The 22,986-nt window shown below is 40.0% G+C and overlaps 1 protein-coding gene across 6 annotated transcripts in view; it reads right to left on the bottom strand.

Moving 5' to 3' along the window:
- LOC110839565 (kinesin-like protein KIF21A) overlaps positions 1-22,986 on the bottom strand; it is a 72,203-nt gene that overhangs the window by 46,795 nt on the left and 2,422 nt on the right. For 5 of the 6 annotated variants that reach the window (XM_087340317.1, XM_087340313.1, XM_087340308.1 and 2 more), the window contains exons 3-13: positions 14,655-14,877; positions 13,669-13,905; positions 10,338-10,556; positions 9,804-9,968; positions 8,633-8,741; positions 6,919-7,121; positions 5,522-5,711; positions 3,112-3,273; positions 2,743-2,940; positions 1,719-1,769; positions 1,401-1,601 (exon numbers count right to left, since the gene is read on the bottom strand). In XM_087340317.1, the coding sequence (XP_087196443.1) occupies positions 1,401-1,601; positions 1,719-1,769; positions 2,743-2,940; positions 3,112-3,273; positions 5,522-5,711; positions 6,919-7,121; positions 8,633-8,741; positions 9,804-9,968; positions 10,338-10,556; positions 13,669-13,905; positions 14,655-14,877 (1,958 nt within the window). The remainder of the gene's footprint in view (positions 1-1,400; positions 1,602-1,718; positions 1,770-2,742; positions 2,941-3,111; positions 3,274-5,521; positions 5,712-6,918; positions 7,122-8,632; positions 8,742-9,803; positions 9,969-10,337; positions 10,557-13,668; positions 13,906-14,654; positions 14,878-22,986) is intronic. The other variant, XM_087340333.1, reaches the window with a different exon arrangement.

Genomic DNA, 22,986 nt, shown 5'->3' with positions numbered 1-22,986 from the left:
TTAAAAGCACAAATAAACATACAAAAACTGTATCAGTGCTCTGAAAAAAGAACAAGCGGTGGTTTTAAAAAAGGGGCCTGAATAACAACAATGGAGTGATAGTTCCTCTGCACTGCAAGCAAATTATTTTGCTACTCACTTGCTGATTAACGAGCAAACTTCTTTCTGATGGGAAATTCATAAGAAAATATTTTCAACACACAGCGCAAGAAATATGTTCAAAAAAGAATTTTTTCCTCACATTATAAGTTTGTCTGTGCAACAATGATATTAGTAGTGACTTACTTAATGAACTCAGAAACAAAGCAAAACAATTTGAAAGCTTTTGTTTAGTACTGATGAGAGTAATGACACAAACAATATTGCTCAGTTATTATGCGTTACTTGCACGAAGCACATGGGAAAAATGCATTATGGGCTGGTCACATCTATCCGTCCGTCTGTCCAGTTGATTATACCTGAGAACCACTGGATGGACTGGAAAGAAATCTGGTACGGAGGTTGTGCCATTCTGCAGAATGTCAAAATCGTACTTATGAATGTTCCAATAGTAGTCATAAAAAAGACATAGAAAATCGTGAGGTACACACACACACAGTAGGCCACTGTGGTGCTGCAAGCTGGTGGCCAACTTGAGAACTACTTAAATATGAATTCATTACTTTTCAATGATTACCATAATTACCATGGTTATGCATTATTTGAATATTTTCCTTGGTTACCATGATAACCATGGTTCATACTGATATAAGTGGAGAATCAGCTGAAGTGTTCATGTATGTTAAGTATGAATTTGTTGGGACAGGATAGGTTACATCAGGTTAGGCCATATTAGTTCAGGTTGTGTTAAGAGAAGTCCATTTAGGAAAGGTTAGGTTAGCTTAAAACCACATGGAGTATGCAAGCACATTTGTAAGTTACGCTTGCCTGTGTGTGTGGATGTGTGCATGCCAACCCACTTACACACACTACAAAACAACTAAAACTGTCAACCTCCTATTTTGGTTTGTTACTGCAGCAGAATGAAATCAGTTTTCATCTTTTCCTCATATAATAAATCATCCTCCTTATGTAGCCAAAACACATAATTAAAATTACAGATAAAGAAAATGAGAAAACAATATATGTTCCTACCTCATCACTGTTCAGCCAAAGTTAATGTTACAGACTAATCTGGAGACATATGAGTTATTCCACTTAAGTTCCTACAAATTAACATGCACAGGGAAAAATTTTAAATCTCTCAACAGATTCTGACACGGGACAGAAAAGAAATGCAGGGAACTCGCAAACAAACGTGTGGTGAGAGTATGCAATTAAGTGTTTAATGTTTTATGAATTTCTATGATACTATCTGCAGTCAGAATGAAGCAGTCTGCTTGCTTTTATCAATTACTCACTGAAGGACGAAAGAACAGTATCACGCTCCTCTTGAGTGGCTCTTATTCGTTCTTGTAAAAGCTGAAGTTTGTCCTCGTAGTGTTGTCGCATAAACTGGATTCGCTTCTGAGACCGTTCCAGTTCCTCTATCAGCTTCTGTTTGATGTTGATCTCCGAGGTCAACTCCGCCAGCTCCAAACCGTAACGTGCAGTTTCTTCATCTGAAAAGTTACCACAGACGTAATTCAAATGTTTAATTTATAATTGTAATACACATAACAAATCATGAAAAATTATGGATGCTTTGAGCCCAAATTTTGAATAAATGGAATGCTTACCTTTATCCTCTGTGTCTGTGTCACTGTCACTGTCTTCTTCATTTTCACCAGCTGCAATAATAAATAAAAATATTCAATCATCAAAATTAAAAGTAATATGACAATTTAATGACATAATAATGGAATGAGAGGGAAATTCTTTTGTAACCCAAAATACAATAGAAAAACAACAATAAGAAAAATATATGTAGTGACAAGTAACCTTTGGTTTGAAAATTAAAGTAATATTTATCATCATATTGTGTTAAATACTCGAGTTAAAGTATCTTCATTATTCTAAAAGGATTCTTTAAATGAATGACCTCAACCAGTGGTCCATGAACTGCTGGTGGTCAGTGACTGTAGTTGAACTGCAAATTATAGTCAGCATTATAATAACACAACAGAAAAATCACATTTTTCTGATTAGTTACTTTTACATTTCCTGTCGATCATCAAACCACTTGTGTTTAACATTTCTCTCTCTTTCTGGCCAAGCGGGAAGGAAAGAGTTTTGGAGCCAGTCAATGCATACCTCAAAAATGGGAAAACACAAACATACAAACACATAACAAATTATCTCTTTGTGGATTATTTTTTTAAATGCAAACATTCAGTGAAAGTTATTATGGCATCTAATTAAAGTAAGACCACATAAACATACTGATTTTATATTGTAAATAAAAATGTGTTAATATGCTAGTATTTAGTAGGTTTGGAGACTCTTATTTGTGGGACAGACAGGATACCTACTAGTCCTGAGGAAATACATGACTGTTTTATTGGTCCGTGACTCAGCAAAGATGAAGAAGCACTACACTAAGACATGCATTCCAAGCGTGGGAACATTTGTAAGAATCATGATTACAGATGTTTCAGAGGTCCTTGCTGCCTCCATCATCTGATTGATGAGTCTCTTGATGATGGACGCAGCAAATACCTCTGAAACATCAGTAAACTTCTACCAGACTACATGGTGCATCTACCCAGAAGACAGCCATCCTTAGACTGACCGCCATGAGAACCTCAGATCCTACATACTAACCCTTCTCTTCACTATCAGTATTATCACTTTCACCCTCTGCATCATCTTCCACACCATTTTTCTTGCCATCATCTCCTTCCCCTTGCTGGCCTCTACTGCTTCTAGACAGCAGTTCCATGTCCTTTTGTAGCCCTTTCTTTGCTTCAGCAATCAGGCTGCCCACAGAAGATGTATCGCCTAGTGCTATGTCAAAATTGCCTGCCAACAGAACATTTATAATATTAATTACATTTCTCTCAATTACCTAATAGTGCAGGAAAACACAGATGAGTAAATTATACAAGATTTATCTAAAGTAATGCAGTGAACCAATCACTTGCCACACCAACATAAGGAGCAATGTTACTAGAAGATCAGCGGGCAACTCACCTGTCATGGCCACATGAGGACTAAGTGGGACTCGTGCAGGAAAACATGAAGACGCCCTCCGCAGCTGCTGACACATGGCTTCTGATTCTAGGAGTTTGGCACGAAGCTCTTCAATCTCTTTCAGGTAACCTTCTATCATCTCCGTTACATCTGAGTCACTGCCTAGAAGACAAATATAAACAGAATTTTTTTGGCACCTCCAAAATCCCTTCCCTAGGACCTGTGTAGTTTAAACATCAATTTTTTCAATCCACAATTATTGTTAACAACTTGTAATGCCAAACTTGGCCATTTCCTCTTTCCATCTTCCTTTCTCCCTACCTTTTCCTTTCTCTTTCCCTTCCTGTGACACTTGCCTTCCTGCTGCTGGCGTGGTCGGTTCTTTCAGACCTAAACTCTGTGTGCATTCTTAGTGGTTTGAAAATCTCTGCTGTTCTGGTTAAGTTACTCTGCCCGGCATACGCTACCTCGGCATATACGGTTCCCACTGTGGCTGTCTGGTCATCCATCTGACCTAATTTCATGGAGGCTACCATTTTGTGTTTCCTCCTGTACTGAAAGGATCCTCAAGTTTCATTTTGTGCTTGAGTTTGTTGCCTTTTTGGGTATGTTATTCTGATTAAAACATTGTAATATAGTATTTGTTGTCAAGGATTTAACATTCTGTTTCATATTAAACCTTTATTGATGTACGGTTGTCGCACTGAATTTGGGACATACGAATTATTGTTTGGGCTGAGTTAGAAACTGTGAGTAATCGTATGGCATGTCTTCCCCATTGATCCTACCCTTCTCTCTCCTTCATTATCCTATTATTCAAGTGAGGATTCATCTATAAGGCCCTTGTAATGACTATCAGCCTATTGCATATGCCTCCATGACTGTGTCTCCTCAGGACAGAAAACTTCTGGCCTTTGAACTTTGACTGTCTTGCTCTCTCATTTGGCCTGGAAAGGTTTAGGTCATATCATGAACACGTTGAATTTGACCTGGAAACCAACAATCAGGCCCAAAAGTGGTGTCTCCTGCACCACCATCAGCTCGGTACAATAGCTCACTGGGTAATCAAACTTTTGCCATTTAAGTTTGCGGTTCATCATATTCATGGCACTCAAAATGTTGTTATTGACACCCTTTCTCCTTTGGTTGCTCCCATTTTACTAGATTTTTCATGCTGTATTTCGATACTAGCTCTCATCAGAGGTCGGACAATACTCTAAGGCTAAGTCTGACAGTCATGAGACCATACTCGGGTATTCTATCTCAAAAGACATTCTCCAACATAAAGCCCGTATGTTGGGTTCAGATGTTGCTAGCCAACCTCTTGAAAAGTTATTCATTGATTTTGTTGGTAAATTTCCCAATTCATAGTCTATCAACTCTTAAGCTCTCATGTGTATCAAAGCCTTTTTCCATGTTTGTATGGATATATCCACTGCGAGAGGCGTCAACTGTAATGGCTATTAAATCCCTGAACCTGAATTTTGGTGTTTGTGATATTTTGGTTTCTTATAATGTAAACCGATTTGTAGTTTCCATAACACGTGTTTCTCAAGAGGCAATCGCCATGTTACTGCACCCCTCTCATGTGAAAAAATTCAACAGGAATCAGAGCCATTCTTATCACCTACCACCATCAGAATCAATCCCACTGGGATAGAAAAATTTTGTAGTTACAAATTGTTCTTAATTCTGACCACCATGATTCTAATAGGTTAACTTCCTTACTTACACTCAAAAGTCTCCTTTGTTGGCTCTTTGGTCCATTATCTCTTCCTGAGTGGAAAACGGATATATCCAGACCTGACCAGTGCCTCACATGTAGAAATCACATATATACACCCAGAGCTTACGAAGACCAATTTCTCTGCCATAAGAAGTTGTATGCCATGACAGATGACTCTAATGTTCAGAGGAAGTATTTGTAGTACCACAGAGTGTAACAGATGGCAGGACTTTTGTGTTACGAGATTGCAGGAACTAAAGTTATATGTAAATGTCACATGGCAACAATGTTTCTTAAAGTTTCATATCTTCAAGATGATTTTGATACTTGAGGCAATATTTTTCAATTTTTAGCAACAATAACACTGTGCAAAAGTAATTTTAAGTAAACACTTTTATTTACTTCAATTTACTTTGGAACATAAATGAAAACCCCCACGACATCCAAATCTCGTGGTCACCAAGTGTGTGGAAATGGGTAGATCTAAGTGGGAAGACATTCGGAAGTCAATGTAATTAAACTGGACTCTGTGCAGTTACAGCAGAACATAAGTGAAATGAGTGAAAGAAAGAAGAATATAATGACTCAAATACAAGAGAAATTTTGGAATGTTCAGAGCATCGACATGTTATGACAGCTCACCTAGAGGCAATTTGACTGACAAACTCAGACACTTCAGTTTACCTGCTTGTATCCAGCCACCAACAGCCCTTTCAGCCAGAAGGTGGGTGTTCTTACTGCTGAGCACATCGATCGTTTCTTGCATGGCCTTTACTCTAGTTCGCAGATTGTTATTTTCTGTCTGCAGCATAGTATTTTCATGAAACATGTCATTTACGGTCTCAACGCCATCTTCGCCGAGCATCCTTTTGCCCTAAACAAAAAACAACTTTGTGAATCACACATACTACGCAACACTACATTCTTACATGCTTATGTTTACTTTTCCACAAAAAACAAAACTGTACTTTCACTATACAGGATATACACAAAAGAATGGTGCAACTGTGACTGGCGACTCATTTTTGGACATGTTGGAAAGCTGGTTGTTACCCCAACTGTTATACCAATTATGACGATTACATTCTACAACTGGACGGAGCCACGAGGCAGATGAGGATCAGACAAATCTTGAAAGTAAAATCTTCCCATCAAATGACAAGATGCAAATTTCAGCAGTCAGTTTGCAATAAAAGGTATTATAACATGGACAAACACTGTCGCATTATGTGCAAAGAAATCAAAAGAAGTTCCATTTGTTCAGATTTTTAGAATTGTATGTTCTCAACAATACAGACCCCTTCAATCTAACTGTAGATTCAAAACACACACGTGACAACAACAAAATATATCAGAAAATTACAGTCCAAATATTAGAGAAGACTACGCACTTTCTGGAATTTATTCTTTCTGAATTTCCTTGCAGCGTATCACTTCCCGAGTGAAACATCGGGAACATTTGTGGCCACTGTTCCTAAGGAATAACTTCTTTGAAAATACTTTATTTTTGTATTAGATTGCAATAAATATTTAATGGGGGGCCAGTAACAATGCCTTATTCTAACCCTCTCTTTCCAATAGTTAGTATCTATAATATTCAAGAACCACTAGGTCTTGTATTACACTTCTTCAGTCTCTAAGAGTTCCACTTATTTCAATGTACATTACACCAGATCCAATTTACTTTATCTTAATTTAAAACTGTAAGACTTATGTGAGATTTCTGGTTCTCATGTTGGTGAGTATGAAGAGGACAACATTCTGCTGGGAATCATCCTGTAGAAGTTGACTGATGTTTCAGAGGTGCTTACTGACTCCAACATCATGGTGATCACCCTGCTTGATGCAATATCCCAGAAGACTGTCATCTTCATTTATAGGACTTATAATGGACTGAAGCAGTTTTACTGTCCCTTTGAATACATTTATCTGAACACATGACACAAAACAAGGTCCGACTTCATTTTAAAACTGATGCACTCAATCATACACTGGAATGGAACATAATTTCATGCATGTCTGACAAGATGTGAAAGGTTTGGTTCAATAACTGCTACTGATAATGTGACTTTGAAATAAACCTGTTTGTATTCCAGCAGTTCCAGCTGCAACTGCTGTATCTCTTGTCGTAAGAGAACGATGGTCCGAGATGATTTATCCTGATTTATGGTAACCCTGTTTTTGATATTTCGTGCCCTGTTAGCATATTTGAGCGTATTCAGTGTTTCCATGAAGTCACGATCACTGGGTGACACACATGCTATCATTATTGTTCGGCTGTTACCTGCAAACAGTCAAGCATTGTTCACTTCTATGATTTCATATATCATTCAGATAATAAATCAGATTACTGGTTACATTAAAGTTAATAACACTCACAAAAAACTCTGTGTTCTATGAGTCATAAGTTACATTTTATTTAATGCCTTTGTTTTGAAAATAATAATTAACTACAATGGAAGGATTAGCTTGAACAGAGTAGAGTATTGGACATTATATACTAATTATAACATTTTCTTAATTTCTAATATAATATTATTCAAATTTTAATAATACATGCTGTAACCCTGGACTACTGTAAACATTTATGGTGCTCAATCTTCATTTTATGCAAGACCCACATGCTGGGCTTTTAAATCCTAGTACCCCATCCTACAAATGACCCATACGCTGGGCTTCATGCATTTCACTCACCAGAACACATTGCAAAATACATTAGATGTTCTGTTACATTTATGTTTTATGACATTTTTTATGGCTTCAAAAGCTACCAGCACTCTTCAATATGTTACACTTTTGTGTTTTTTATGATACACTTCAAAACACCAGACCACTGCCCCATATAACACTCCCCACATTTTATTAGCATGCTCTTTTGTATCCCACATTCAAAACGGGCGTGACAATTCACTCTAGAGGAATGCAGTGATCAGTGACTGCTGAAGTTTACCTCGAGTCAAGTCTCTCCATGGGAACACGGTAAACTCCCAGCATTTTCAGTCAAGTTTTGCAGAAGAACTAGCTGCACATTTCTATGTTCAACTGTGGCATCACATGATATAAAGAGGAATAAGCTGTTTAGAACAGTAAGATCCAACAGGTGGAAAAAGGTTTTTATCCATTTCCATGTCTGCCATTGAACTCAGTAACTGTTCATCATTATGTCTCCTTTGCCCAAGTATCCCACATGCAACTTATAGTCCTGCACAATTTGTAGCTTGAAAGCATTTCCATGTTTGTCGTAAAAGTTGTCTTCTGTTGCTGGTGTATTGTGTGTACTTATCAGCACATACACATTACATGTACCTCTGCAGACCACTGTCTTCAAGTCATCTCATGTCCTGGACCAAATATCACGTTCTATCGGTTTGTTTGGCCATGTCTTGTGTCATTCCCATTCTCTCACGTTATCTAATTTTCTGTTTAGTCAGAACAAGAAGTCATGAGAGGAAATGAAGTTATCCGTGTGCAGCTTACGTCTGTGTTCTGCCTTTTTTGAAAAGCGCTTAACTGTAACGCGTGTTGTCGTATCTGTGGTAACTCATATTCCGTTTTGTCTAAAATCCATCCTTCCCTTTAGAAGTACTAAACTTCGTTCACAGCCAGATATTCAGAAGTCCTGTCTGAGCAAAAGTCGTTCAGTAAGCAGAAAGGCAGTCTGGTAATCCAAATTCTTGCTGCCATAAAAGCCAGTCTTATATCACTACATCCATAACTAACTCAGAACACATAAGAAGATAAGTTGGTTAAAAAATAGAGAGGAGGAGGAGAAGTGCAACACATGAGCATTCTTACCTCCAAGTGAGTCCTGAAGCAACCTTGTAAGCTTTGAATCTCTGTATGGCACATGAAGCGCCTTTCTTGACTTGTCACCGAGAGCTGATATCACATTTCCCAAAGCCAACTGCAAAAGCAAAGTCAAAAAAATGCACAAAGAATTGTGACAGGCCTATAATTAATTCTGAATATATGAAACATGAAAGTTATACCAGAAAAGTAAAGACATGCAACCAAAATTTAATCAAACACTGACCCAAGTCCACAATCTTCTCAATGGTGAATTACAATAACCCTTGCATTTTGAAATAGTGAAGGCTAGCAGCTTAGATACTGGTAGTTAAAATAAATTTATAAAAGTATTTCACACACTTGAGAAGGTGCAGAACTATCAGTAATAACGGTACAGATGTTCTTATAAATGTGCACGAGGATGAAAAAGCTACAAAATGTAAGAATAGCATAATTCTAGTTCATGTGTTCTGTTACTGCATCCAAATTTTGAACTTATAAATGCAAATTTTGGGGGTTATCTTACAAATCGTGTCAGTCAGTCAGTACAAATAACACAATGAAGATAAGTCTAGCTGAATTATCTTGAAAACCATAAGACTTATGGAAACAGCATATTTAGCATAAAATGCATGTTTCTATACAGCTTTTGTTAAAGAAATGTTTCACTCTGATATGCTCAAAATCTGCAGATATTATATGTAGTCTTCACATAGGTCACATTATTGTCAGAGTTTAACCAAAATAAGAATGAGTCAACAAATTCTAGTAAAAGACTGCAAAACCAAATATATGAAAATTCACTCCAAGTTCTTAGTTTGTTAGATGGAGACAGACAGACAGACACACACAAAGACTAATATGGCAAAAACAATAAGCACATTTATGTAGCTTCACTGCAAACACATGTAAAAAGTCCCAATTCTACCATGCAGCTGCAATCCATTCGGGAAGCAACGTAAATCATCCAAAGGAAATCATGCTCAAACAGAACAAAAAATTCACTAATAAACTTGGATGTGGGTTTCAGTGCCTCAAACATGGGTTTACTAGTCACCCAATAGTTACAAGTAATTATTCTGGATGTAAAGAACAACAAGATCTCACAGTGTCATGACCCAGAAGGCCTGAATCAACATACAGATAAAATTATTATATGGTACAAATAAAAACTTACGAGACCACAGTTTATTGAGATTCCCTCTTTTGCGCGTTCACCAGTGGCTCCGGTCCTCTTCAGGCGTTCTGACCCTGCTAGGTCAACAAAATGGAATTTGGCTGTAAGGGTTTCAAACTCACTAGACGGATCAGTTGCTACCACACAGTCCCCATCATCTACATTCTGAAACAAAGTAAATAAATGCAGGAACTGTACTAGCACCGGCAACAAATTTAAAATGCTTTTGACGTGGGCTGGTGAGCACAGGCAGACTGAATCTCTTTGTCTGATTTGCCACTGAGGACATTGCAACTACTGACTTGCTGGAAAGATTTGAGTGATGAGTCTCTCTCCACCAGAACAGAGGAAGACCCGAGAAGATTAGCATTTAGGAGAAGATGCAATTCACATCATTTCTACCCCAAGTGTATTCCTGAAATGAGGTTAGTGAAATTCCATTGCAGTTCACATAATCAATTTTAGATTTAACCACAGAGATCACTTCTGGTGGCAATTAGACACACCTCAGCACTCTGAGCAGCAGGTACTCACTTCCACTTTCACCATCCGTTGTTGTTTAATGTGAAGTGTGAATATTGCATGTGAGCGTGAAGACTGAGAATTCATCTGGGTGCTGGCTGTTGTCCTCGAGAGCGCTCCCATGCGCAAGCACTGAAGAGCATCCTCAGCCGACATGATGGGCTTCATAGTTACTCCCATTACATAAATGCCTCCAGAAGCATCTTCGTGGATTTTAATTCCGCCCTTCCCCTGAAATTAAAGAATTTGAATGTTAATTAAAACACCCCAAAGCAATGGGAATTCCTGGGTTACCTAACAGCCAGGAGTACAGATGTCCTGAGACAAGTACTTCATGCTCAACCTCAGTCCCTCAAGGCAACACCTCACACTAAGCCAAGATGACTTTCGCATGTTCTCAAACATTCAGTGTGCACTGCAATTGGCATATTCATTATGAATGTCTGAGAGTGTAAGGGTTCCCTTACAAAGATCTGGAAGAGACAATTAACTGAACAAGGGTGGAGAGTACAGCCTGCCTCTTTGCTGGATGCTGCTTAGCAATTCCCAGCAGTCACTTTAGTCCTGAAGATGAAGACATGATACTTCTCCAAAAAGTTGGCTTTTATTGGCTAGTCCACATAGCAAAAGAACCAAATACAACATCTTCAACATTGTCACTGCTGTGAAAACCTAAAATCTCACATAGTACAGACTACGTTCATGTATGATCTAAAACAGACGATGCTCATCACCGTGGATAAAGACCAGCAGCTGCTGACTGACGAAGATGGTCAAGCAGATAGTTTGGGTGGGAAGACAAACACCAGGCTTTGCTTAGTCTGTATCCTTCCATCGTTGTCTTAATAGGCTATCTTCACTTTATGTTCCATCATAGGCAAGTCACCAGTGTCAGGCTAACGTTGAAGTGAATATTGCATTAGAGTTAAAATCCTGAGGTCTGCATCTCTTTGTCTTGTATGTTGTACTTGCACAAACACTAATTAAAATGGGGCACGCGTATAATATACAACTATATGTTTTAAAACTTCTATGTGGAACTCATACCAGAAATGGATACTGAAGCAAGCAGAACATCATATTTAAAACAAAACATCTAACTGTTGTTTCTCTGTAAATCTCATCAACTCCAGTAACTTGTCGTTAACAAGCAATATGTAAATCTCAGTATTATCGTTCATATTATTACCATATTATGTCACATTAGTGAGGAGAGAACTGTGAGGGTGGCGGTTACTTACTCTATTTTTCCATTATTTGTTGTTTGCTGACATTCTAACTTTTGTGTTCAAATCTGACTGCAGACAAATAGTTTTATTTGTTAAACAATATACCTTAGAAGCATTTTTGTTTTTGTAAAATACACAAATTACCTATACAAAATACGATTCAATATATTTGCCCTTAAAGTGACTCGTTTTAAGGCCTGACCTCTGTAATTAGATATCCAGAATCTGTGAGCCTCAACCATGGATCTCATTCGTCGGCATGGACTCAATTATAAATCAAGCATTACACTGAGATCAACCAACTTCACCGTTAACCAAATTTAATTAATTTCATCGTGGGTTACATTTGTGATTTCTGACTTGTTATTTGAATTGCACATCAGTAGACCTATGGTTGTTAATGTAAATGAGAAACACAAATGGTTTTGTATAGCATACTTTGAGTAACCCAGTGTATTTTGTCCATTTATGTTCGCCAGTATACTGGTCAATCTTCTATAACATAGCTGACATATCAGGTTTGAACCATTACCAACTAAAATTCTGTCCATGAACAAGTCATCACACTTGTTGAAGATGGCAGGCTAAGTGCTAATGCTAGAGGTGGACAGTATAGTGGACCAGGGCGCACAGCAAGAGCATGAGTACAGAAATATCATGTAGATGGACAACTATAAAGATGTCGAGGAACCGGGTAATGGCGCATTCCAGCGTAGCTCAGGAAGCTGTGTTAGCAGCCGAAGCTCAAAGGAACCTTTTCGCCAGTGCAAGCACGTTTAAGGCTGCTACCGGCATTGCCGGAGAGAACAGCGTAGCTGGTTGCTTTGAGACTAAAATACACTGGTCAGTGAAGGCTGTAATTAGCGATGAACATAAACTAAACCGCCCAGCATTTGCCGAAGGCAGCGTGGATCACCAGTCGGAAGTCATTTTCTCTGACAAATCTACATTCAGCTCTGCAAATGATGGGCCGGTTCTAGTTTACGGACCATGAAGGAAACCTGTCCTGACCTCCCTCTAAGAAAAAGAGATGATCTTTTGACCCTTGTCTTAGCAACTTCAGATGAAGTTGCTTCACCTCAGCATTATGTGCAATCTATAATTGAGTCCACGTGAAGATGAATGAGATCCATGGTTGGGGCTCAGAGATTCTGAACATCTTACTGAAAATGTCAGCTCTTAAAAGAATCCTGTATAAGGGCCAGAATATCAAAGTATATTTTGATTCTGTAGCACGTAGATGAATAATATACAATAGAAAAATTCCAACAATTATTTTTACAAATACAACACAATCATTAAAAGAAAAAATGCAGACATCAGGATCAAAATTCATACACGTAATCTCCATTCCAACAATAAGTCTCTTCCCTAGAGAACTGGCTATGACGGACCATGGACGACTGAGCAGAGACAGACAGAAACATAAATTCTCATTTTTCCTAAAATTAAGCAGACATATTGGTGTCTTTGTTTAAAGGCCATCAGGAATAAGTCATCGTAGTTAATGGAAGGCACAAAGAAGTCACATACAAACAAATACAAAAAGATTACGAATGATCGGAGTTATGATGTCAGCTGTACATTTACGTTACTTCTGGTTTGGCACTTAAAAAAATTCATGCGCTTGGTTTCTATTGTACAGAGTATACGAGTACAATCAACAGTGTACAACGCAAAAGGCACCTTGCTGAACCAAGAGACAGACCACATAATTGTGATATTCCTAGACACTTTTCAGGAACTTGACTGTTCTACTACTACTACTACTACTACATACTAAGCATTACATTCTTCTGGTATGGCAACTCTGCACCTATTGTCTACCCTTCTTTGAAAAACTGAACACCTTAAAAAGCAAGTTTACAACTTTATTTCAGAATCAGACTCCAATTTTAGAAATACAATGTTATTAATGTTACTAAAATATCAACCTGAATCACTTCATGTAAACAGAAATAATAAATGTTTGTGAAATAAGATGTGAACGCCATGAGAGATAGTGGACGAATATGATCAGTAAATCTGACTGAACTGATTCACACCACACGGAGTCCTTGCTACACCGCACCTTGTTTAAATCTTCAACAGACCTTTTTTATATTCACCCTTACCGCATATTGTCCCCTTGAAGGATCAAATAAATCAATAATATCTTCATTGTACAGTTCCATAAACTGTGCTACTATTTTGAATTCTGGCGCTGGCTGACCAGCTTCCTGAGCCCGGTTTGCGCGGTTCTCAATTCCATGGAAGAGGTGACGTATTGCCCGTGGGACGATACCAATCTGCTCCGACTGGACTTCCACATCAAATCCGGTGCCCATAGTATATGTTTTTCCAGATCCTGTCTGCAAAACAAATATAAAACAAACATATGAGATCTGAGGTTTTCGTGGTAGTGAGGATGATAACGTTCTTCTGAATTTTGGCACAATGTAGGCTCGGTGCCAAAACAACGTAATAAAACAAACATATCACAACACGATGATGACATTCTTCTGGGTTGTTGTGCTGTGAATTCTGGTAGAAGACATCTATGCTACCTCCACTATCATCGCCCTGATGATGAAGGCAGAAAGGACCTCTGAAATGTTAGTAAACTACCAAATTACATGGCGCAACAACCCAGAAGGCAGCCGTCTTCAGACTCACCGCAACAGAAACCTCAAATCCTACATATCATAACACACTAATGACAAAACATGTTTATCACAGAAGATACTGTTCAAAACCAAGAATTCAACCAGAATAATATATTGATCGTGTCCTTGGACGCAACACCATGTAGTCTTTGAGGTGCTTCCCAGCGTTTAGAAGGAATCTACTGCCTACTTTCAATCTGATGTGGAAATGGGGTTGCTATTTGGACATAACCCTGATAAGGTAGGCATCACTCAGAAAAACAAGGCTCTGACACACACAGGAGGCCCATGAGTTACAAATGCAGAATGTGTGGTGTAGCCAGATTTATGTATGACGCAGAGTCCATGAGGATAAAGAAAACGAATTCTTAAATGTAGGTTACTATAATCTCAAGGGATAAACACAGTCTGCGAAGAATTTCCCAAAAAATGTTTTCATAATAACAAATTCTCACCTGTCCATATGCCAAAACAGTTGCATTGTAACCTTCGAGAGATCCGTTCACAAGAGCTTCTACACAGGTTGTGTACACATCCTCTTGCTGGACATTCGTGTCAAAGACATAATCATATGTGAAGGCCTTGTCCGAGCCCAGCGTCACCTGGGGTTCGCCTGGCGTAACACTGGTACAAATCCGACACATGTCGATGAGTTCCCGTGCTATCTGCGGTCTGATCCTGTAACAATGAACAGATGAATTTCGTTTCAACTACTGAAGTTCCGAAATTTAAAATAATGAGGATATGACACATAATATTATTTCTGGTACTTGTGGGTTATTGGGACACATCGCTTTAAAAATAGGTTAGGTTAGGTTAGTTGTAATTTATTTAAATAAAATATAATAACTTTCAAGTATGTGTCATTTATCCACACACATTAACCTAACCTAACCTACTTTTAAAGTGATGTGTGCTGATAACTCACAAGTACCTTATTTTTGAACACAGTTGCTTAAAGGAGTAGAAAAGAAAATTATGGAGGAGGAAAGATTTAAAGTCTGAAAAAAAACTTTGTTGTTCTCCAATTGGTTTAGAAAAATGAATAACATACATTCCCCATTTCAATTTATAGGCTGTATAAAATCAGAGAGGTTGTGTAAGTTGTGTACGTAATTCTGAGAAACATTCTGGTTTCAAAACCAGGAAAGCACCCTGATGAAGGATTTATCAGACTTCTAATTGTTTTATCCAAAACTATTACTGCACACAGTTAAATGTGGGAAAATCCGACAAATACTTCCATTTCTTATCAGTCTTCATTGCCCCAAGACTTATCATATGCCTGATCATGCATTACACATTACTCATTCCCACACGAAAGTTTTATTCCCTGGAATCGTAGCAGGAATAGTTCCTTCTGCTGTGGAGGGGCAGACAGAGAAAACGTATTATGGCCGTGTTTAAGGTCAATGATCATGAATGAAACGCATTTCGGATACATCCACAATTTCTGGCTTTCGCAGCCGTTCCTTTCCAACACTGATCCTGTTTTTGTGATGGCACAGTATAGAACTCGGTTGTACCGCCGACGTTTCGGATATCTGTAATCGTTCCATACGCAAACCCAAACATGTACTTCGCCTATAAGATTGAGATGTCCGAAGCCTCGGCGATACTCAGCCCGTCATTGCACCGTGTCGACACGTGATAAAAACTGGATCGACTTTATTTTTCTGTTACAATACAACTTATATATTTTCGTGGAATATCGAACGATTGTTTGTTTGGTTTGGGGTGGCAGACGCTGCGGGGTGAGTGAGGTTATCCCAAAATCGCCAGCGTGCACCCCGTGTCAGCCTCCCTGCCTGGCCGGTTGATTCCGGAGCTTCCGCCCTCCCTCGCAAACAAAGGGCTCTTTCTGGAGCCAGTCATCTGGACGGCAAAAACGTTAGCACACTTATGAGGCAGGAAGTGCCGACTAACTGGCAATGGGAAGTGTTAGTTAGTTGCTGGCCCCACGCGCAAGTGGGCTGCGTCGCCGGCGTTTCAAAAAATAACATGCGAAGTGCGGGATCACTGCCCTTCACACTTCCCCCTGAAGATCGGGTAAGCAGGTTCCTTCGAAATATCGGCAACAAAGACCAATTCTGCACTGTGCCAGCATCCCAAAACATGTATACACATTACAATACGGAATATTAGCCTTGTCAGTCAGCTGCTCGCTGCTGTGGACTGTACCGGGAAGGTGCCTTACACGACTAGATTCGCCAAGTGCCAATGCCGACGTATGCAATGGTTTAGTTTCTTAAAATATCTCAATTTCATTCACTGAATGCGTGCGAACAACTTTTTGGGACTCCCTGTATATGAAAATGTTTTCTTTTAGCAATTTACGGGACTGCCTCCGTTGTCTGATTGCGGGGACTCGCACGAAGCACGCGGAAATCAGCTGATCGCACGGCGAGGTTAACGTTTCAGCACATTCTGTGTACATTGTCGAAGCATTTCACGATGACTTTTCAAAAGACGTTTATTACAAGATATCCTGACAGAATCACGATGTGAACAATTCTCAGGGCTGGTGTTAGAAATGCCCACAGTTCGTGGTTGAAGCAACGAAACCAGAGAATATATAAAAATCCATCGGCAAATTCGACGAAACTAAACAGAAGTTATTATCTATGTATCTTAAAGAACTAAGCAGTTCACGCTCGCCTACGAATATTCTTTTGACGATGGCTTCGATGTATCACGCGGCCATTTCACTTAGCGAAATCCACGTAAGCTAACAGAAACATCAGTTCCGTGTTTTATTTCCCGAGTGGCCTTGGCCGACAACTGAACAGCCAAGGATGTACAACTTATTTGATGATGTAATTAGGAAAGTTACGTCGTAACAGAAGAGATTATGTACGATCTACGTCACCTTTCGAGCCTTAGTCCAGACGCGTGAACGGAGTCACGTTTGAAATGCATCCGTGGACAAGGCGGCTATCGCGTTCTGACCACCTTCTGGCGACATCGGAGCAGCCCCCTTACCTGCCTTACGCCAAACTGCTCCCAAACGGACCGTCCAGCGCATCGGAATGAACGCAATCCTTACCTACATTTTGTAATCATTCGGATGTATCTCAATTAACGGTGCAGAAACAGCCTTTACGGCAGTATTTTAAAGAACTAGTGGCTCACTTAGTTTGTAACTGACGGCGTGGGTTTAATTTTGAGATTGTAATTACACATTATTATTTATTTATTTAGTGCTCTGTCTGACGACAGGTCCATATGAACAGGATCCTTCCATCCTTTTCTCGGACTGGGACCTGTTCATATACGTTCTTGGCAGATGATCCAGAAGTGGTTTGCCATTGCCTTCTTCTGTGTGTGAATGGAGTAATTGTTGGGATGCCACGGAGGACAACTCCGTGTTGCCTAGACCACGGCCTTGCCCAACACAAGTTATAAATTCGGGCACCGCCGGGAATCGAACCCGAGACCCCAGGATTACAAGGCCAGCGTTCTAACCGCTAGACCACCATGGCGGTAATTACACATACATTATGAAATCATCATAAAGTACGTTACATAACATTTTCACGCCATAAGATATTAGCAGTGTCGTCTGGCATGTGCCATGGTTTGTCGTTGGTTCCAGATCATTCACATTTGTGATATAAAAGTTATCAGAAATTTCTACACACTGTTCTGTGGACAATGGAGGTGATCAAGGTACAAAGAACACAAGATAATGACAGAAAGAAAAAATAAAACAGAGGGAGGGGAGGAGAAAAGGTGAGCAGAGAGATTGGATTATGAGACGAAGCGACAATTAATTCCACACAGCACATCCCTGCAGCCTCTGCTTGGGCTGGTGACGTTTTAGAAACAGCTTCGCATAGAACTCGGTGTTGAGACAATCATCTGTGAAGGTTTGACGTAGTTAGCATCTCGAAACTCGCGTGTGACCTCATAAGGTAACATCGTGTAGGCGAGGTACGCGTTTCCTTCGACAGCGTCAACAAATGAGAATACAAAAACGCGGCCAAAGAGCGTAGGTTGCAGAAAGAAAAACACTGTCCCCCTAGCAAATAGTCCGCTGTTGTGCAGGCACGAATCGGCAACTCCTCTTGTCACTTCCGCCCGACTAACTTCTGACGGAAAATGAGTGCAGAAATTTGTTTCCCTCTTTAATTTCTGGGTCGACGTGAAGCTCCAGTATTTCATGGAAGTGAAATAGCGAAAAAGGAAATTGGTTAAGAATCAACTGGAGTCAATATTCGGTCACTGAAATATCACTTTTTATTCTTAACGGTGAACCTCTCTGTTTAACGACGCTGTTTCACTGCATGGGTCGACTGGAATGAGACGATCATGAATGGTACGCCCTATTTGAAAGTAGAATAACGACACTCCCCTGAAGAGACAGGGTAAAACCTCGGCACTTTCAGTATAGCCAACACCTCGGCCGGGATTCGAAACGGGTGCCTTCGACCTTCTACTGCGGAGTATTTGCCTTCGCAAAACAATCCTTCCGCGTTCTTATAAAACTGAGGAGGACGACAGATGCGTCAAAGATTTAATTCAGTTTTCTCCTTGCAGCGTATTGGCCTATTAAATATCTTTAAAAACTTTGCATGCAATAGATTTTACCTTTCTTTATTAAAACTGGTACTGGTAACGGGTTCGCTCGTGGCTCTGAGTGGCGGCGAATTTAAGAAACATTAAATCAGAAGCGAGTCCACCCCCTCGCAAACGACTCACGTGACTCTCGGCTCACGACAACCGATGTTGGTAAGCCGCTGGAAAAGCGGTTTTTAAGCGAACGGCGAAGGACATTGTAGGCGTTCGCCAAAATGCGCGCCGCCTCGCCCACACACGATTCTCAGCGCTGAGTTGTTTCGTTACGGCTGAAATCGGAGTGTGGACGAGGCGCATCAGCTGCCTGGGCGGCATGGTCGGTATTCCGGCTACGACTTGCTGTTTTAGCGACTGGCTTTCTGCGTGGTTTTCCACAACACCCGAAAAATGATGCCTGGATTTTACCTCCGGACAGGCCTCGACTATTCCAAGCACCACGAGTTAAATAAATACTGTTCAAATACTGAGAGATTTGCCTACGTCTTATTGCTTCTAAGCAAACTCTAAGGTACACAAGCTGAGTGCAATTACGTGAAGGTCGAAAGAGAAAAAAAACACTTTTCTTTAACAGATGGAACAAACACAAACTCCCACAAGAATTCCAGGGAACAGACAACGTGAATACGTCGTTGTACGCGGTGGTTATGGTTCCTCTTACAAAATTACTCGGCTGAATAACATCTTTAAAGTTACGGGTGGAATTTCGAAAACATTTTATTGCAATGTTCGTAGCACCAGATAAGAGCAGGATCCGTCTGCAAGACAGCAGCAGAATTCCGACGTGCCGTGTCGCAATGCTCCATTTTACTCAAAACACAGCGGGATGAATCGCTCTCCCCCACACCACGCACCTTCTACATTTCGTGCAATCAACGGCTGCAGGCGCAGGCATGACCTTGCCGCAAAAGAAAAGGAAGGGCGCTCAGTAGCAAATACCAGTTCCTTTTCTTAAAAAAAATTACCTTCTTCATTCGTAAGTTTATTTTCCCATTAAATCCTCTTTTCGTTTGTGAACACTGCCCCCACTCCCACTCGCAACCTTTTACCCTCCGCGTTCTCACGTGACGATCTGCACAAGAAGGCTTCAGGGCCTGTCACAATGCAACATCGTATTTCTGACAAAAGAGAAACTGCAGCCGGTAGAAATTCTCCGCAGGTCGAGCGCTTAAAATGGCGAAGATCCGTCCGTGAACACGTGCAAGTACGTATGATTGGTGCAATATTACCGAAGGCCGAGAGAAAGCCGCTGACAGACCATTTGCTCACGTGCATCTGACAGCTGTCGAGTTGCGTGTCGATGAGGCTATTGGGAAACTGCGATATTTCAGACTGATACTGCATCCAAGGCGTGCACAAGCACTGGAACTGCAGACAATTGTCCATAAACACTAACTGTTCAGGAAAGTGTGCGCACGGTGTTTCCATTACGTGGCAAAAAGTGTTTCTGTGTGAACCGGTTTGACCTGGAGGAAAATTAATTTCTGTACCGAATAATGACTTGTACTACTGTTCTGGACGACCCAAGATCGCTTGTTTATGTCACCCGATTATTCTGCCTAATCCCTCCACACGTCACGGCAGGGAAAACCCTGGTGTTTCTGAGTTACAACCTTGCGGAGAAAAATGGCTCGTGCTGCTGTACGTGCCAGTAACATACGTCCGCCGCGTTTTTGAACGATTTCGTCGTCAGACAGCTCAACTGTAGTGCAAGCAAGGCATGGCTGACATTTCAAGAGGCGTAATAAGCCGCCTTCACACACAGAACGGCATTCTGTTTCACCGCGAAGCGGCGGGCCGGGCTCAGCCCTCCCGCTTCTCTGCAGTCAGCTTTCGGCCAAAGTGCCGCCATCTTGACCGTAAACTATCACGATGAGAATGAAGTTGGTACAGACTCTTTTTCTCCCCTTCTGTAGACTGTGGTGACAAGAGGCGGGTGGCCCACTTGAAATCAATGGGACGGCACATCACGACTGCTGTCAAAGAACAGGGCGTGCTGACTTTAACCGCATTGGGTCTACAAGTTGTTCATTTCGCTACAAACGATTAATGGGACATCACTAGAAATAAAAGATTGAGTGAAGCAACCATGAAGAAGAGAGCACGAGAGCATCAAAGATTCTGGCACATCAGATGGAAATTCTTGCCTCGGAACTTCCTGTCCACCGGACAACGCGCCAATTAACCAAGAGGTGGAACCATGAGGGAGAGAGAATGGTTGGGCGTGACGGAGGGGCATTGCAACTTCCGCTCCGAAGACGTGCGGGTCGTCGAGCTGTGCGTGGAAAATACGATCTTTTCCTTCAATTTTGGACAGCTATGAAACTGAAAGCTGACTTCTAAAACCCAAGAAGGTGCTTAAAAATTATAAGCTTATGCACCCAAAATGCTAATGTAACGTTATATTTTGGATAAATTTATTTGGGTATAGTCTTACTAATGTGGTAGCGTGGCTTGGAATGGAGCAAGGCAAGTTCACAAGGATGCTGTCGTCAGCTTAAACATACTCAGCTGATATGATATTTCGTCCATGAGGCTACAGCTTTCTCCCTAAGACTATACACATTTATTTCCAACACCAAGTACTACATAAATTTCACATTAGTATTAAAACATTACCATCCTAATTCAGGCTAACATTAATTGTTTTTACCTTAAACCACAAAAGATGTTTAAAGTGACTTCCTTGTGCTTGCAGGCAACTTCGAATCTCGTTAACATGTTTCGAAATACTCGACAAAGCTCTTCTTCGGAAATTGCCGAATATTTTCTTTAAGTGCTTCTGCAGTGTGTGGATAAATTGTGAACGTTATGTAAATTTAATAGTTAGACCCTTTTTCCAAGAAATGAACGATGAAGAAAATACTTGCGGTTTCTTCATGCAAGACAATGCTACATCTCACACAGCTGATCGGTCGATGTCAGCATTAAGAGAAGTGCTTGGTGAACAAGTTATCGATCAGTGGCCTCCGCGTTCCCCAGACTTAAAAACTTGTGATTTTTACCTGTGGGGCATGCTGAAGAACAAAGTTTATGGAAACAATCCGCACACTGCAGAAGCACTTAAAGGAAATATTCGGCAATTTCCTAAGAAGAGCTTCGTCGAGTATTTCGAAACATGTTAACGAGATGTGAAGTTGCCTGCAAGCACAAGTAAGTCACTTTGAACCTTTTGTGATTCAAAGTAAGAAAAATTAATGTAATAGCATGTATTAGTGACGAGAAATATTCGTAGCTCGCTGTTACTAGCGGCACTGAAACTGATTCGCCGGTCAGCCACCGGAAGAACGGGCACAACACCCGCCCACATCAACAGAGCGCCAGCCGACCACGCAATGCAAGCAGGACCCCAGCCTCATAAAATGTAGACCAGGTAGTAGGTGTTTTTTGCTTTGAGGAAGTAATATTCTCTGATTTACTGACATTTTCTCTTGTTCAAAACTGGCAAACGTGTGAAATTACATCTGCGAACTTTTGTTTTACTGCTTGTTACATATAATTTATTTTTAATTACAGTACCTGAAAAACAGTGTTTTGTGTGAACTAAGTTCTGAGGTTGAACACAGACATTGATTATCTTACTGAAAAGTTGCCACAGATTTGTCTGAACTCCCTACTAACATCACTTAATAATGATAATGTTTTATAAACAGTTTCAGGAAAGATCATATTTCTGTTGGATGAGTGGTAAATGGGCTACATGATCACGATGTTCATCTTCTAGTCATGAAAAATATAAAAATCAATTTCCAACGGTCACAATTATTGGATACAAAATAAGACTTATAAATAATAACACTATTAAAGAATTTACAACAGTCTAAGTAATGAAAATTGGGAATCAGTATCAAGCAAACATGATGCAGATTGAAATATAACACATTCCTGAACATCTTAAGAACTTATGAAACAAGTTTTCCCACCAAAACAGAACAAAGGGTGTTTGATAATAATGAATGAATAACAAAAGGCATCAGAACATCTTGTAAACATAAACGAAATCTTTCCCTAAATCTAGCAGCAACATAACAAGGAAAATTCACTTCACTAAATATTTTAAAATTTTAACTGACATCATTAAAGACGCCAAATGTATGCATTACAACAGACAGGCACCGGAGTCCAGTAAAATCGGTCTGGAAAATTGTTAAAAGGGAAAAAAGTAAATATTCAACAGAACACCCCATCAATAAATAAAAATGACAATGTAAT

This window comes from Zootermopsis nevadensis, unplaced genomic scaffold (genome assembly GCF_977971745.1).
Source record: "Zootermopsis nevadensis isolate Lab colony 2312 unplaced genomic scaffold, Znev_1.0 Znev_ptg000003l, whole genome shotgun sequence".
NCBI lineage: Eukaryota > Metazoa > Arthropoda > Insecta > Blattodea > Termopsidae > Zootermopsis > Zootermopsis nevadensis.
This window is presented reverse-complemented; position numbering and strand designations above follow the sequence as displayed.